The following is a 16,670-nucleotide window of genomic DNA, read 5'->3' on the forward strand; positions in this document are numbered from 1 at the left end:
TCGTTTGTGGCTTAAACCGTCGGACCACAACGATAAAAATCTCTGCTACTAGCAGTACTGCTACTGACAGTAGCAGTACTTTTACTGACAGTAGCAGTACTTTTTCTGACAGTAGCAGTACTTTTACTGACAGTAGCAGTAACTTTTACTGACAGTAGCAGTACTTTTACTGACAGTAGCAGTACTTTTACTGACAGTAGCAGTACTTTATCGTCGAAAACCCTCTCAAATTTTCCTTTTTACTGCAACTAGCAGTACTTTTACTGACAGTAGCAGTACTTTTTCTGACAGTAGCAGTACTTTTACTGACAGTAGCAATACTTTTACTGACAGTAGCAGTACTGCTAGTAGCAGAGATTTTTATCGTCCAACTTTACAAATGTAAACTTATATCGTTCTATTTTCTTCACTAGGGTCTAACACCAAAGTAACCTTACAAATGTAAACTCCTATCGTTCTATTTTCTTCACTAGGGTCTAACACCAAAGTAACCTTACAAATGTAAACTTATATCGTTCTATTTTCTTCACTAGGGTCTAACACCAAAGTAACGCTATGTACATGAAATTTCACTGCATAAAAGGAAAAAACCTGCGCGAATCGGGATTTGAACCGAGGTCTTCGACGCCTTTAACGAGGTAGCCCATACCACTGAGCTATGAGCCGCTTGCATATTCACAAAAATAAATTGTTTTCATGAGTTTTCTACGATGTTAGAAAAAATGTTATTTTCTAATATCTTCACATTCAGTACTTTTTCAGCACTTTTCCGTAGTTGTATATGAAAGACAATTCGAGATAAAAGTCGTAGTACAATGGTATAATATGCTGCACACCGTTTGTTGTGAACCAAACTTGAAAGTCAGAGAAACTGTTACTAGGTGGTTCGTAGAATTTAGAAGCAAAGTCATAAAAGTCCTTACCAATACATAGAAAACTATTGTTGCTTGAACTGAAACTTGCATGACACATAACATTTTGAGGGTCAAACACGTTTCTATAAACTGTCAAATCTGCTGGTGGACGTATAAATTTAAACGGACCGTCAGGTGGCAATGGTTCGTTCTGGTTTAGTAACCGAAGAAATTGTGCCCAAGAACGTTTGTCTACTTCCCAAAATAAAAACTGTGTACTTCTTGGAGGGTTAATTTCAATCCTTTGAAATGAAACGGTGGAATTCATCTTGTTGTATTCTAGTTTCAGATAGTATGTTCCATTTAGTAAAGAGTCGTATTTTTCTTGAAATTCCCAATAATATTTGTTCATTTGAGTTTGAAAGTCATTTAGAGTTTTCTCAAGACTTTCGTCTGAACGAACTGTAAAGATTCTCATTTCGTCAAATTTGTCTATTAGACCATCAGAACCTTCATACTGCCCATGAAAATATACTACGAACATAAAAGCGTTAGTTCTTTTTGAAAACAAAACTCTTCTAAATCCTATTGCCTTTGCATCTGAAGGACTTTGAAGCCAACGAATTGGATAGTCAAACCTGTATGAACGGGATGAAATTTCTTCATCTGAAATATTTCTACCGGCATTTGTAAAGATATAGTCTAACGGTTTTGTATCTGCTACTTTTGTTCTTTGTTTTTCAACCTGAAACATTTAATATATTAAAAATATATGGTTTTAAAAACGTTTTAAAATGGTATGCAATGTTTTACTTCATGCAATGTTTTACTTCATGCAATGTTTTATTTCTGTGCCGTCTTCAAGCACACCCCAGTACTTACGCTTGGAGAGGACATGAACTTCGGAAAATACCTTATCTAGCTTAAAACAGCCCATCTTCTCACCGACCATACCCATTTCAATGAGTTTGTTGTATCCTTCTTCGTTCGTCATGAGTGCGTCAATGTTCTCATAGTAAACCTTCACTTTCGATTTGACTTCGGAGAAGAATTTGTTGTACTCGTCAAGGACTGCTTTTGCGAACTGAGGGTAAGACCAATGTTCGACAATAGGTTTTAATGTGGTTACTAAGCCACTTTCACCTTCGGTAAATTCGTATTTCAAAACAAAAGGAGAAAACCTTTCAACAAAGTTGTCGACCTTCTCATAATGTTTCTCTTCATCTCTTGAGGTTTTTTAATGGAATACCCCCATGTCGAATTCATAAGCAATTTTAATGTCATTGCAAGTTTGGGGTTTGAAGCTTTCCTAATATCATACAGTTGTTTGTATGACTTTTCCAACTGTATAGTTCCTTCCCGGGAACTCACCATCTTCGTTTGGAATTCCAGTCGGGATAATATTGGACGAACCTCATGTATGCGGCGTTAAGGTCGACATAGTAATATTTTTTCATCTGAGTCGAACTTATCGCATCCAATCGGACCAGTTTTTGGAAATTCAAGCGAGTCTCTTATCTCTGAGAAACTTCTCCTGTTATCTCATAAACATCGTCGAAGCAACCTGTTTCATATAAAACCTTCTGACCTAACTCTGATGCTCTCCAATACAATTTGACGTCGATTGGATGTCTCAATGGAGTTTGTTTATAGCATCTTGAAGTTCTTGCAACCTCATTGGAAGTTCTTCTGGTTCAGGTTGGTATCCGAACAATCCAACTCCTTTTGGAACTGTGTACTTCTTTTGTACTAGAACTTTGTCTGGAACAACTTTTGGTCTTGCTAACAGTGAAAAGTTTGTTTCGTCTTTGGTACAAAACTTTCTGTCAGCTTGTCATCTGGAATCGGTTCCAACAAACCTTTCTCGAAAAGAATGTTAACAGCTCTGACAATGTTGCACTTGCCTTTTCCGAACAATGGGTTTGTAAGACTTTCGTTCAACATGAAGTGGTTGTGGACAAGTACAATCTTCAACCATGGTAAGTCTTGTCAACAACATAGTCGTCATGTGAAGAACCTTTAGCTGTAGGTATGTTGACTCGGATATTCACATTTGCCAACGGTGCAATCTTGTCAATTGAACCTCGAGAATGTACCTTGTCTTCACACATGACTCAAGATACTTCATCTTCTCATCTGTAACAAGACCAGAGTTCCTGAGACATGTAAGAATGCAAGGTTCGTTGACAATTTTTTCAATTGAATTGTAATTCCATACCTTGTCAAGTCAATGTCAGACTTATTTCTGAACGGAAGTATCCAGCATGTTGTCTGACTGCTTGAGGGTTAGGTTGATACATTCGAACTTCACGCTTACAATTCCTTCAATTGCATTCAAAATATCAGTCGGAGTCAACCATTTGTCTCTCTTTGTAGTCTTGAAAGCGTCAAGAAGTTGTGCGGCTGTTGTGACATTGCCATGTGCATAGTAAATATGACCATCTAAATCTGTTACGGTTAGTCTGAGATTGTGTCCTTTCTTATTTCCGTCTTGTATGGCAGCAAGTACACCCATGAAGCCTTCTTTGTTCTTCCTTCGTCAAAGTTTACTGTAAAGGTTCGACCAGATGTAATTTGACTTCTAACTTCACGATACTTTTCATATGCATATCTTGTTCTTTCCATGGGCATGACCATCCTCTGCACTACCTTTTTTCCTTCTCAAAGGATGCAATTGTTCGTCATGTTTCCAGTAGAATCTGGCAAAGCCGTCGTGTCCTTCAACTTGAGGTTCACTAACATCGAAAGGCATGTCCATAAGACGTTCTTCTTCTAACCTCTCTAGTCTGTTTGGATAATTTGCACGTGCTGTTTCCAAATCCATTTCGTAGCGAAGACCAGACAATTTGTCATAGACTTTTATGGGTCTTCCCTTCCTATATTTAAACTTCTTCGAAACTCTCCAACCATATCTTTGCAACTCTGCTTTTATTCTAGCAGATTTTCTATCCATTCTATACGGGGGCATTTTTATAAAAATAAAAAAATATTTTTTTTCTCTTTACTTAACATAACCGCCTGCTGCCATAAGTCTTTGACGCCAACCCATACCAGCTAATGAAGGTTGACTTGGTTTAGTATTGAAACTAAACTTTGGTTTTGGTTTATCTTCAGTTTTTGGTTTTTCTTCTTCTATCGGTTTTTCGTCACTTTTCGGTTCCTCTGACTTTTCCCCACCTGCAGGAACAGTTGTGTCGTCAACATCTTCATAAATATCATATGCCATCTGTTTTTGTTTTCCTTTCAACTTTTTGTGTTTGTTGTAAAGTTTAGAATATTTCGACTCTAAGTCAATGAGATGTTCTATAATGAACTGTTGATCGGTGAAGTAAACTTTTCCATCTGTTGTCTCATAAACTCCTTCAGACTTCAATATTTTATTTGTGAGAGTCTGTTTCTTTTTGAGATACTAGCCGTTCCATTTCTATGAAAAGTGACTTTGTAGTTAGGGTTTGTATTTCCAGACCTGGCACTTTCTATTATTGAATTTTTCTCTTCATCTGTAAGTTCTTTGACAGGTTTTGACAATGGTTCTGAACTTTTTGTTTGTGGTGTCAAATCTACCGTTTCAACTTCTTCGGTCATTTCATCTCAGTAAAAATTTTAGTTTGGTTTGTTTTCAACTGGTTGTTGTTGTTTTTTAAGTCGGTCTAAAACTTCCTGAGGTATAGGGAGGACTTGACAAACACGTGGTGGTGTAACTGCTGGAAGCCGACAAATCCATCTTGAACCCATTTGTCTCAATGCTGTATTGTTCATTTCATCTCAGTAAAAAAATTTACATTCCCCACGTTTGAGGCGGTTGCGGTTGGTTGTTGTTTACCACTGTTGTGCATGGTTATATCCTCTGTTAAAGAATCTTTCACCTTGGTCCATATAGTGCCCTGCTTGGTTATAGTAGTCATTTGCTTTGTTATAGTAGTTTCCTGCTTGTCTTCCTACATTGTCCATCCATCCTTGAACTTTTCCTCTTGTTTCAGGATTTGGAATAAGATTTGCTGCATCTCGTGCTACATCCCAACCTTTCTGTACAGTTTGTATAATAGGCTGTGCTTTCTCTTCAGTATACCTAATGTACTCAAAATCTTCCTTCCAATTCCAAATGCACCTCTGGCTAGTGTTCCCACTGCGGGCAAAATCTGGATGCAACTCCTGCTAATGCGCCAAATAAACCCATTTCTTATGGGTTAAAAATGACGAATCCAAACAAGGACCCTATGTTTCTAAGGCAACAAAGAAAGCACTCATGATAAAAATCTTTAGTTCAACACCAAATGCTTGGTTTATGGATATCTTGGAAAACATTCCGAGGTATAGAGAAGATGGACCACCATACTGGTTAAATTTGTTGGTCAAAACACAAGATACTGTGAAGCCATACCATTACAGTCCAAAATATTTTAGATGTAAAAACTGCTTTGACAATATTCGTTGACAAATACCATCCAAAAAACTGACATCTGACTGTGAAAGTTCTTTCAAATCAGATGATATTAAAAAACTATCTGCGTTCAAAAAATGTAAACCAATATTTCATTGTCGACCAAAACCATTCTGCTCTTGGTGTCATTGACAGTTGTATAAAAATCTTAAGAGACTTAAACCAACCACAAAGGTGGTGAAGCAAATGAAATGTCATATGACGACAAATACAGACATTTCTCCATGGCAAAGATGAGACAAGTTTTAAATATTTACAATACCCGTAAACAAAAAGGTTGGGAAACCACCCCCCGAAGAAATGAAAAACAACCCCGACTTAGAGAAAGACTATATATTTAATAGTTTAGTCAAAAGAGACAAACAAGAAAGAATGCCAGGCTTCAAACTTAAGAAAGGCGACAAAGTAAAAATAGAAATACCTAAACGCGACCCATATGAAAATACTATTGACTATGACAACATGGGAACTCGACAGGTACTCACGTTCGTGTTCGTAAAAATAGAAGAAAGTATACAAGAGAATATTATGAAGTTTTAGGCAAACATGGCAAAATGTACACACTGCAAGCAGAAGATAAAAACTACTATTGTCAGACCTCGTTTCAAACTTGTCAAAGTTCAAGGTGGTATACTTTTCAAAGACAGTTCCTAACAAATATAAAGACAACTCCTGACGAATATGCTAAAGAAGTTGAAAATGACGACTAAGCAATTCTATACCATGCGTAAACTGTCATGTAAGGTGGCATGTAGTCTTTACTTTGTCCGTTGTTTGTGTATATCCTGTAACGCGATGTGTATGGTTTCCATCTCCCTGAGTGTCACTCCAGTAACAATTTTATAGCAAACTGAACGTCGTCTTTAACATCATATCCTTTACCTTTTTCAAGGCGTGCCAATCCCAAAATTTATGCTTATGCCAACCTGCTTGAGATGTACTTAAATCTACGTAGTGACTGTGTGCAGGTAGGTTTTCACCTGAAATCGTTTTACTTCCGCCTGTTTCCTTTGAAGAGTTTGCACAATACAAAAAACCTGTCGACTATTTGAGTCCAAGTTCCGAGACCAAGTACTACTTCTGGTCTGGTAGAGTTCATTGACGTATAAATAGAGCCTATAGGATATAATGTTTGAAGTATTTCTGTCTTTAATGTTTGAAGCTCTGTTTTGTCTGCTTTCTTGTCATATAAATCTTGAGCAGTGAATTTAGTATTATGTTCATCCTTCATGACATAAACATCTTTACATCTAATGTTTCTCATCGTCGTTATGTCGTCATCCGATGTTAAACCTTGTGGAAAGTTAGGAGGTTTACAATATATTGCATCCCCACCAGTTTCTTCAACCGTTCCTTCAATACTTTCTATAGCAACAGTTGCGAAGAAATCGTGTGTATGTCCAACGTCACTTTTCCTGTTTAAGGTTTCTTGTAAGTTTGTAATATTTGCAATGGTATGTGTATGGTTCTTATCCGCTTTAAGGTCTAAACATCCTGAAACCCACCCTGTATTGGCTTTACCTTCTAAAATCTTCGATGTCCGTTCATTATACCATTCAACCCTTTCTTTAATTTCATTGTCTTTTTCATCCACATATTCCTTATCTGCCTTCTTCACTAACGCACTAGCCATACAACCCCTATCTACCTTCTCCTCTAACTCACTGTTGACATATGTTTTGTCAGCTTTCTTTTCAAGGCTAACGTTTAAGTCTGTTATTTCAGATATAGAATGTGTATGTCCAACGTCACTTTTCCTGTTTAAGGTTTCTTGTAAGTTTGTAATATTTGCAATGGTATGTATATGAGTCTTTTTAGAATATTCGTTTTCAGCTCTTGTCACTTCACTTGACATTTTATTGTCAACATATGTTTTGTCCGCTAGTTCAGGATGAGTATGTTCTTTCGTTGCATATGTTGCATCTGCTCTGTCATGTTCTTCTTGAACTTTTTCAATGACATACTCTTTGTCAGCTTTGTTGTCAACATCTGCTTTCAAAAGAAGTTCAGATATAGGTTTCTCGTTTAAAGTTCCTTTTGTTGGATTTACACAGACAGTATGGTTCTTACTGTCTTGAAACAGAAACTCGTCTGTCATTGGGTTTATCGTCAGTTTTAAGTTTCCTTCTTTCAATGACTCAGATATCTTAGAATAGTTTGAAAAGTTTGTTGTGTTCTTATTTAGAGCTTGTATAATGAGTTGTCGGTTGTGTTGTATTTCTCTCATAGACGCTGTTTCATTTGACATTTTTATTCTAGATAAAATATGCTTCCAATAGAAAAAGAAAATTCAAGAGTTGCTACAACTAAACCATTAGATGAACTTTTTACGAATGTCGGTCAAAAGTTTGAGACAGAGACCGTAAAGCATGAAGGCTATCGTTTTGACTACCCGTTAAGATGGCTAAGAGACCCATCCGTCACAAAAGCTATTGGCTTTCGTAGAATGAAGTTCATTTCAGAAGCCATACATGGTTTCCCATTTACAGTCGGTTTTGAAATTCGATACTATAACAAAGAAAAACGTATGTATGAGAAATTTGAACAGGGAAAACTTTTACAAGTTAGTTTGCTTGTAAACTTAGAAACAACTCTTCAAGTTTTCAAGAAAAATAAACGATATCTATCTCGAATATGCAAAACAGTACAACATTGACGAGAGAGAGTACCATCTCGATATTATATATGACAGGAAAAATGCAACTGTTAAAATCAATAGAATAGAAGACCTTGGAGAAAACGTTTATATTTCTACAAAATATAACAACTTGGCATGGTATAGATTTATGAGGATGTTAAATCAGCCTGCAGAATATCCAGTACACCCGGACTTTTATGAAGTCGAAAACCCTAATGGAACATATGAAAATATTTTCGACCCAGATGCTATTATTGTTCATGCTTCATTTTCTGGTGCGCAAAACTCTTTTTTATGCTTGGCAAATGACTTTTACGAAAAACCTACAAAGCTATATGAACCACCAAGTGGAAGTATTTCAGACTTTCAAGTATGGTTTACTACAGATGGAAGAAAAAGAATAATTCCATTATACCATGTGTTTTACTTAGAACTTAGTTTCATATACAACTACTATCGAACGGTAAAAATATAATTTTTTAATACGGTTGAGGTGTTGGATTTGGTTGCCAACTTGACTGTGGTGCAGGTTCAGGCTGTTGTATTACAGGAGCTTGTTCTTCTGGTTCAGGGTCTTTAGGTATAATACCAACGAACTGACCTACTCTTTTACCAATATTTTTGACTCCGTTCCAAATTCCTCTTCCTACGGTTTTTATTCCATTCCATATACCTCTTCCAACATTTCGAAAGAAGTTTCCAATACTACTGAAGAAACCCATTTACTATATGTAAAAATCTAATGTCCACCTAGTCTCTTACGTTTCCTGTTGAGTTCCATAGCATTCTTTAACTGGAGCTCATACATTCTGTTTCTCCTCTGGTAGAAAACATATTCTGGGTCAACTCCTGTGTTCGCGTCATCTGCATAAAGTTGTTTATATCCCACTTCAGGGTTTGTATAAAACTCTTTCCATCTCATATTTGCATACCATGGTGGCAAACCTAACGCAGCGTCATTTGACATGGCAGTTTGCATTTGTACATCTGTTGGCACTTGACCATAGTTTGCCATTGCAGTTTGTATTCTAACTTCATTTGGAATATTCTCTGGGTTTGGTTGTCCAGGTTGCTGTGCATTCGCTAAGTTCTGTGCGTCCATTTAATATTAGATAAAAATATCTCTTACGAGTACATATACTGAAATTTGCAGGCATTGGTTCATCTTCATATTCTCTGTACTTTTCTGCCACGTCAAATAAATAAATGACACAATGGAAAAAACCTAAAACAAGTAGTCCTATTTCAAACCACATTTACTTACTAATAAAATTTCTTTGTTATGACACTTTCTCCAGTTTATAGACCTCTCTCATATTCTATCTTGTCATATATAAACTCATAGTCATGTATGTCCTCTAACCATCTCATGACACTTTCCAAACCACTTTTATCGGATGTAAAGTAAAAGCATGGATGGTTATGTAAAACGTCTAAAGTTTCTAAAGAGTCTCTCAAAGTCCAGTCTACTTGGTATTGAAAATCCCATGTGTTATAGAACGGCGGGTCCACTATAAAGAAAACATTTTCCTTGTCTTTATATTTTTCATACAACTCTGTCCAATGACATCTCACAAACTCTATACCCTCAATATATTTTTCTATGTTCTCTTTGAAAACATTTGTATAGTTAAGATATAAAACTTTTGACATAAGTGTTTCAATGTCATGAACTCTTATAGCACCACTATATAATAGTCTAGAGATATACTATCCAGTCAATATACTCTGCCTTTTTCAAAACCTCTCTGACAGTATTTTTCTTATCTAATGGTATACGTTCCATCTTACCTATAGGTATCTTTTCTTTTAACTCTTTCAATATTTTGTTTGTGTCTGGTATATGTTTGAGACGGTTCATATAGTTGTCGAAGTCATTGCATATAATCTTTGAGTCAGGAAATACAGTATGGCACAAATGGGATATATAGAAACTTCCACCGAACAAATCTACAAATGTTAGACCATTCGGTAGTTTCTTAAGTTCTCTCAATAGAATATCTTTACATCTACTCTTATTTCCAAAGAAGGGTAACGGTGGTTTTGTAAAATTCATTTTATATATATAATAAAAATGTTTTTTCCTGAAAAGTGACAAAATTTCTTAGGGGCTAGAGGGCACGAAGTGCCTGGAAGCCCCACTACCTTTTTTTTTTTTTTTTTTTTTTTTTTTTTTTTTTTTTTTCTGCTGAAGACAATATATTTGAATGTGCAGATTTCATCACTTCTCATTTCTTCGAAATTGATGAAGATAAACTCAGATCAATTTCGAAAAAACTCGGACTTGACATTCTTCAAAGAATAATCATGAGTGATAAATTAAGAATTATTGATGAAGATTCCTTAGCAAAATTCGTCATATCTCTCACAAAAGAAAGCGAAATTTTTAATCAATTGATTGAGAATATTCATTTGGAATTTTGTTGCAAACAAATTATTGATGAAATTCAAAAATTAAGTAACACAAATAACTATCATTTTATTATTAATTCTTTCCATGATTCTTTATTGAGAACAAGGCCTATCAAATGCAATCATTATCGTTATAATATTCAAGACGAATTTTTACAAAAGGTTTCTGAACTAAGCGATGCAAATGATTTCTCAAGTGTTTATAAATTCTTAAATGAATTATCAGAAAAGGATAATAAATTTATGACGTCAATTGCATTAGAAAGACTTAGCCAAACGAAAAATCCAGATGGATTTTATCTTATTCATGAAGCATCTAAAAATGGCAATCTCAAACTTGTTAAATATCTTGTTGAATATGGTTGTGATAAAGAATTACGTAGTAGAAGTACATTTACTCCACTTATTTGGGCATCAAGATATGGCAAACTTGAAGTTGTTAAATATCTTATCTTTCTTGGGGCTGATATAGAAGCAAAGACAAATGATGGAAGGACTCCACTTATTTCGGCATGCTATAATGGCCATATTGAAGTTGTTAAATACCTTATATCTATTGGAGCTGATAAAGAAGCAAAGAATAATGATGGTTATACTCCACTCATTCAAGCCTCAATTAATAGTTATCTTGATGTTGTCAAATATCTTATTTCTGTTGGAGCTAATAAAGATGCAAAAGATTTTAATGGGAACACTTGTTTAGCTTATGGAAGTTATGAAATAAGAAGCTATATTTCTTCAATTTGATTAAAAATATAAAATTAATTTAATTTTTAATCATTCTGGGGTAAGCATTTTATTTGAAAATTTTTGTTTGATATAAATGTTGATCAAAATTATTCGTTGAGATGTGATACTACTTTAAAATCATAGCTAGGAATTACATTCTCCTTCAAGATATGAAGTTGGATGTAGTTTCTTTCGAAATGAACTCAGAAATAAAATTCAATTCCGATCTTATATTTTATATCAAGCCTTTCCTTTGACAATCACAAATTTGTTTCTAAAATATTACGGAAAAAAAATTGGTGACTATGAAGAGGTGATTCTAATGTATAGAGACATTTAAAGGAAAGTATGATATATGAAACTACTCATCTACAGCAGAATGCATGATGAAGTGCCAATAGATAAATTAGAGATAAAAAGTGACAATTTCTCAGTTAAAAATGGATCCATTCATTTACGATGAAGTTATTGAGATATTTAACAAATTTGCTAAGCGACCAACATCTAGACTTCTATATAGGTTCGGCCATGAAGCAAATTTAACAATTAAAATGGAAGATATTCAAGATAGACTTGTAAACAAAAAATACGCAAGTCCATTCGATTTTGCAATAGATGTTCGTGAAATTTTATATCGTGCTCAAGAAAAATATGTCAATGATGTTCGCACTACGTTAGTTTTAGAAGATATATCATTATATTTTGAAAAAAAGGCTGGCTCAATTCCAAGAACAAGAGCAGAAAAGTTACAAAAACTCATCAAAAAGGATATCAACAAGTTCTCTTTAATAAAAAGAGCGATGTCATTATCTGCATACTCTCCACAAGTTAGCACTCCAATTCCAGCTAAAATACCAGTATCTAAATCAGTTCATGGACCTCCAGCACCTCTTGTTCAAGAAATTCAAAGACTAATTAACGAAGTAACAGATGTATCCGTTTTGGCTGAAATGTGCAGGATTTTAAAGACTCATATACCTGGTTTTGAGCTTCAGGAAACTACTACTATTGATGTTAAGAATTTATCTGCTCAATGCATTGAAGATCTTAGAAATCTTCTCACAAAATCAAAAAAGTAATGTATTTTATGGTACAATCGTAAATCTTTGTGTAATTCAACTTTTTTTATGAGGAACATTTTTCCTTAGCTCTCTCAGTCTTGAAAAAACTTATGAATATAACAATGCAAACTTTGAAAGATTCTCTATTCACGATATCAAGAGGACCATGTATATGCGTAACCATCATATCATAGATGTTCATATTCACACCAGTTATAAGGTTTCATATCTTGAGCATACAAGAAAGTTTCAGCCTTTCATACTCTCACACTTATAAACCACTACAGTAAAGTTCTGAATTGAGCCATACTTGAATTTTTGCTTATGGCGACAAGAATAATTCATACAAATAATAAATCTATTATTTTCCTTTTATTGAGATTATACATCCATATTATGTATCTCCTCACTTTCTAGCATTATTAGCAATGATGCCGTGTGATATTAATAGTTCTACTTATTCTTTATTATTACTTTTTGATGCACCATGAAGAATTGACTATCCATCATTTCCTATAGTTTCAACATTGGCATCATTTGAAACATTGCTTTGTATGGTTCTATTAATTTTAATACGAATTTATCTTCAAACACTTACATGTGATATTGTAAAATCATTCATGGATTATGGTTTCTTTTAATTTACAAACAAAATAATAATAAGATTATAAAGAATATTGGTCGTATATTAGTTCAACGAAAAGTTGAATCGAGTTTAAATGGACATACATATGTATGGTAACTTTCAGTTAAGGAGCTGATTTGGATAGTTTCATCACATGAAATTGTAGCAAGCTGCTGCGATTGGCTATGATATGCCATACATATAATCCCTTTATCATGTCCGCGGAATTTTGCAATTCTTTGGAAAGTTTTTTCCCAAATCTCCCATGTTGATGGAGAATTGACGTTTGCTACAATTAGGCCCCAATGATCATCCCATACAATAGAAGATATTGGAGATCCTGTGCAAACAGAACGTACTTCAGTACCAGTTTTGATAGAAAACATTCTCATCACACCATATTTGCTTAAATCTCCTGTCACCAGGTAGTTGCCAGGAAGTGTAGCTATAGCTACTACGGCAGCATCATGTGTAATGCATCCTATCTGAACGAATTCAGTGTCATAAATTAATATTCTCTTCTTAGAATCAGCAACGATCATACTATCTCCTTCTTTTGACCATGCAATTGCACAAACTTTTGCTCCTGGAAGAGATATTTTAACAAATTGTGAGCAATTACGCTTATAAACATAGATAATGCCATCATCTCCACCTGTGGCAAAGTAATTTTTGTAAGCAGCGAGTGCCGTTGCGATAGCACGATGATTTTGAAATTTAACAATCGATTTTTCTCTGGATGTATGCCATACTTCGATTTTACCTCCAGAAGAAATTACAAGGTCGTCGTCCCACCAGCACAATCCTTCAATTATTGAAGAAGATTCAAAAAGTCCTCTTTGATCTCCATCATAGTATAAATATACTTTATTTGCAAGTGCTATAGCTAAAACACCTGAATCTGAGTATGAAATAACTTGATTTGGTATGGTCGAATAAACATCTGGAGCACAAAGAATTTTGGATTCTACATTTGGAAGTCTTCTACTACTACTACTACATCTTGGTGATGAACTTAAAGGTGAGTGTGGAGATGACGAGGAAGATGATGAAGATCTAGTTGGAGAACGGTGTGATGGAGAAAATCGATCTCTTCCAACAGAAGGACTATTAGTAAACTTCGGAGATGATGAAAATGTTGTTGTACTTGGACTTTTACTTCTTCTGGGGCTTCGAAATGGACTTGAATACATTTGCTTAACGTACACTAAAATTTCATACCAAAAAAATTATTTCACGCATATTATTTAGATACAAAATGATACCAATATATAGTAATGTAGCAAAGCATCATTTTCCTACTGAGATCATCTAAAAATTCATATTCTTTGAGTCTCAAGAATAATTAAACGTACACTTATATTTATGGAATCGATTTTTGAACCAATTTCCCAAATAATTGAACGAGCAGACCCGAACTCAAAGGAAATTATTGATGATGTAGTAAATAATTTCATTTCATCCTTCAGTTTTACGACAAAATCATTAGTATTAGCAAATAACGATCCTGAATTCGCAAGATTAATCAAAAACTTAGCAAAATTAATGGTTAAGACAATAATAAAAGATGAAAAATGCATAGAATTAATAATACTAAAGTTTTTCATTCGACTTTGTAAATTACCACATCTTACCAAGATAGTAAGTCAAGAAATAAATCTTGACCTCTTAATTAGTATGCTATTTAATGAAGAATCACTCAAAAAAGAAGCAGTTTATGCTGAATACTTTCACTTAATTTCTCTTTTAACGATAAATAATATTCCAATTATCACAAACAGATCAACATTCGATACATTATTCAAAAATATATATGTATGCCTACAAGTTCCAGAAATTCGCTATTGGGCTTTAATAACGACAAATAATTTTGCAAGAAATTCTCAACAATTTATGTCATTTTTACGTATGAACCATAACTTCAATCCTTTCAAACGATTAATTAATGATCTTTTGATCAGTGAAGATCGCAATATTATTGGAGCGGCATTCTCAGCAGCCACAGCTTTATCACCTATTACAGAAGATTTTCAGACAGCCTTCATTGCAGCACAGAAGCTTTGTGAATCAGATAATCCTAGAGAACTGTTTTTAGCATCGTTATCACAAAGTATTCTACAGATTGAAAAAGACAATGGAATTAGCAGCGCTCTTTATTGTGCATTGTTTATTTCACTTGGAAAATCATGCGGTATTGATGCATCTGAAGCAGCAAACGCTTTGACTCAAATGAATCCTATATATTGTGAGCAATTAACAAAAGATGAAATAAGAACTTTCATAATGAGATTAATTAATATTCAAGAAGGATTTGTTTCTTTGGCTCACTGCGGTTTACTTTATAAGCTTGTTGATGCAGTTCCAGAATATATCTCAGCGCTAAGAGATCCATTTGATATCTTTTATTCAGCATTACAAAATTATATGAGATATGATCCTTCAATTACATCAACAGAAACATATATGTCACTATTATATATCATGAGATTATTCCTAAATTCACCCGGAATCAAAGATAAGTTACTCGTTTTATTAACAGATCATCAAGAATATATATTTAGTGAATTTGAAAGAAGAATAACCCAAGAAAACTCTGCATTATCAGCTTCATTATTCCATTTCTTAATGGATTGCTCACTCTTTATTGGCGGGTGGACTCCAAGAATCAAGCAAATAATAGTTAATTCTAAATTTGCCTCATTATTGTGTATCTCATTATTATCATCAAATAGTAAGAGAGAGATATCAAGTGCTTTATTAGCAATGCAATTATTACTAACAGATAATTCAACACAATATATTTTCTTTGAACAATTCACAGATTCTATTTATAAGATGAATTCGAAAGCGTATTTTCCCGTTGAAAATATTGAAGATGCTTTGAGAAAAGAGCAAAAATCTCGTGAAATTGAAATAACTGATTACACATTAAAGAATATAAACTACGAAAAAACAATTGAAGAACTAAAGAAGAAATACTATATTTCCCAAAAGCAAGTGTCAAAGCTCGAAAACACAATTCATGAATTAAATAGAGTCAACAAATTAAAAGACCAAGATTTGAAAAACAAGGATATTTTAATAAGCGAATTAAATAAGAAGATTGAAGGTTCTGTTAGACAAGTAGCAAATTCTAAAGAGGATAATGCAAAGCTAGCTCAGAAGATTAATTATTACAAGAAGAAAGTTACAATTATCAATGACTGCCTAAATGAAAACCGGTCTTTGAAGAGTCAAAATGAAATTTTATCCAAGAAGGTTGATACTATTTTAACACAAAATGGAACTTTGGAAGCACAACTTACTAAATTTAAAGAAGCATTTGATCAACAAAATAAGAAATATATAACAACAGCCAAGAAAACTGCAGACTTAGAAGTTCAAATTGAAAAGTTATCCAAGAAGAATGCAATTCTTGAAAAAGATCTCGCTTCAAGTGTTTCCTTGAGCGAGAAGCAGAAGATAGAAATTATTCAAGTAACTTCTCTTAGAGATGAATGGATGGGTAAATCAACTAAATTTGATGAATTAAATCAATCATTAATTAAGGAAAATAATGAACTTAAAGCAACAATCGAATCCAATAACAGTGTCATTGAATCAACAACAAAACAGATAGAGATCTTGAAGCAAACAGTTGAGAATCTAAAGAAAGAGAATAAGAAACTATGCGGATATGTTACATTTGATAATCGTGTGATCACGGCCCAAAAGCAAACTGTTGAAAAGATATTAACAACATCGAAATAAACATGTTTATATATTAGTAGTATATGTTGAAGGGTTGTGTGACTTTTTTTGTAAACGTAAGAATTCATACAATATTGAACGATTTTGTATCATTTTTTTTAACATATGAAGTAAAAAATGTATGATTCTTACGGTTTTTATTCTTACGTTTTTGAATAAA

General features: G+C 33.9%; 9 protein-coding genes and 4 pseudogenes across 13 annotated transcripts, besides 1 other annotated feature; 4 read left to right on the plus strand and 9 right to left on the minus strand.

The window, feature by feature from the left end:
* Positions 1-7,036: part of a mobile genetic element that runs on past the window's edge.
* TVAGG3_0925920 (uncharacterized protein) lies at positions 748-1,398 on the minus strand (the record flags this gene model as incomplete). Its single annotated transcript, XM_051252416.1, has 1 exon — positions 748-1,398. The coding sequence occupies one exon, from the start codon at positions 1,396-1,398 to the stop codon at positions 748-750; it is 651 nt and encodes a 216-aa protein (XP_051077990.1).
* TVAGG3_0925930 lies at positions 1,681-2,677 on the minus strand (annotated as a pseudogene). Its single transcript has one exon. A coding segment is annotated over exon 1 (997 nt).
* On the minus strand, positions 3,172-3,807 carry TVAGG3_0925940 (annotated as a pseudogene). The gene has a single exon. A coding segment is annotated over exon 1 (636 nt).
* TVAGG3_0925950 (phage tail repeat-like family) lies at positions 3,856-4,080 on the minus strand (the record flags this gene model as incomplete). The annotated part of the gene is made up of 1 exon (XM_051252417.1): positions 3,856-4,080. The coding sequence occupies one exon, from the start codon at positions 4,078-4,080 to the stop codon at positions 3,856-3,858; it is 225 nt and encodes a 74-aa protein (XP_051077991.1).
* TVAGG3_0925960 (uncharacterized protein) lies at positions 4,458-4,613 on the minus strand (the record flags this gene model as incomplete). The annotated part of the gene is made up of 1 exon (XM_051252418.1): positions 4,458-4,613. The coding sequence occupies one exon, from the start codon at positions 4,611-4,613 to the stop codon at positions 4,458-4,460; it is 156 nt and encodes a 51-aa protein (XP_051077992.1).
* A 525-nt stretch (positions 7,037-7,561) lies between the features above and the next one.
* Positions 7,562-8,408, plus strand: TVAGG3_0925970 (annotated as a pseudogene). Its single transcript has one exon. A coding segment is annotated over exon 1 (847 nt).
* Positions 8,409-8,412: 4 nt separating this feature from the next.
* TVAGG3_0925980 (serine threonine-protein phosphatase family) lies at positions 8,413-8,655 on the minus strand (the record flags this gene model as incomplete). The annotated part of the gene is made up of 1 exon (XM_001299251.1): positions 8,413-8,655. The coding sequence occupies one exon, from the start codon at positions 8,653-8,655 to the stop codon at positions 8,413-8,415; it is 243 nt and encodes an 80-aa protein (XP_001299252.1).
* Positions 8,656-8,672: 17 nt separating this feature from the next.
* Positions 8,673-9,035, minus strand: TVAGG3_0925990 (uncharacterized protein; the record flags this gene model as incomplete). Its single annotated transcript, XM_001299250.1, has 1 exon — positions 8,673-9,035. The coding sequence occupies one exon, from the start codon at positions 9,033-9,035 to the stop codon at positions 8,673-8,675; it is 363 nt and encodes a 120-aa protein (XP_001299251.1).
* A 138-nt stretch (positions 9,036-9,173) lies between these two features.
* TVAGG3_0926000 lies at positions 9,174-9,989 on the minus strand (annotated as a pseudogene). The gene has a single exon. A coding segment is annotated over exon 1 (816 nt).
* Positions 9,990-10,126: 137 nt separating this feature from the next.
* Positions 10,127-11,092, plus strand: TVAGG3_0926010 (ankyrin repeat protein family; the record flags this gene model as incomplete). Its single annotated transcript, XM_001299249.1, has 1 exon — positions 10,589-11,092. One exon carries the CDS (start codon positions 10,589-10,591, stop codon positions 11,090-11,092), a length of 504 nt encoding a protein of 167 aa, XP_001299250.1.
* A 422-nt stretch (positions 11,093-11,514) lies between these two features.
* On the plus strand, positions 11,515-12,465 carry TVAGG3_0926020 (uncharacterized protein; the record flags this gene model as incomplete). The annotated part of the gene is made up of 1 exon (XM_001299248.1): positions 11,515-12,153. The coding sequence occupies one exon, from the start codon at positions 11,515-11,517 to the stop codon at positions 12,151-12,153; it is 639 nt and encodes a 212-aa protein (XP_001299249.1).
* Positions 12,466-12,828: 363 nt separating this feature from the next.
* On the minus strand, positions 12,829-13,953 carry TVAGG3_0926030 (cell division cycle; the record flags this gene model as incomplete). The annotated part of the gene is made up of 1 exon (XM_001299247.1): positions 12,829-13,953. One exon carries the CDS (start codon positions 13,951-13,953, stop codon positions 12,829-12,831), a length of 1,125 nt encoding a protein of 374 aa, XP_001299248.1.
* Positions 13,954-14,125: 172 nt separating this feature from the next.
* TVAGG3_0926040 (uncharacterized protein) lies at positions 14,126-16,510 on the plus strand (the record flags this gene model as incomplete). The annotated part of the gene is made up of 1 exon (XM_001299246.1): positions 14,126-16,510. One exon carries the CDS (start codon positions 14,126-14,128, stop codon positions 16,508-16,510), a length of 2,385 nt encoding a protein of 794 aa, XP_001299247.1.
* Positions 16,511-16,670: the final 160 nt, after the last annotated feature.

This window comes from Trichomonas vaginalis, chromosome I, assembly GCF_026262505.1.
Source record: "Trichomonas vaginalis G3 chromosome I, whole genome shotgun sequence".
Lineage (NCBI taxonomy): Eukaryota > Parabasalia > Trichomonadida > Trichomonadidae > Trichomonas > Trichomonas vaginalis.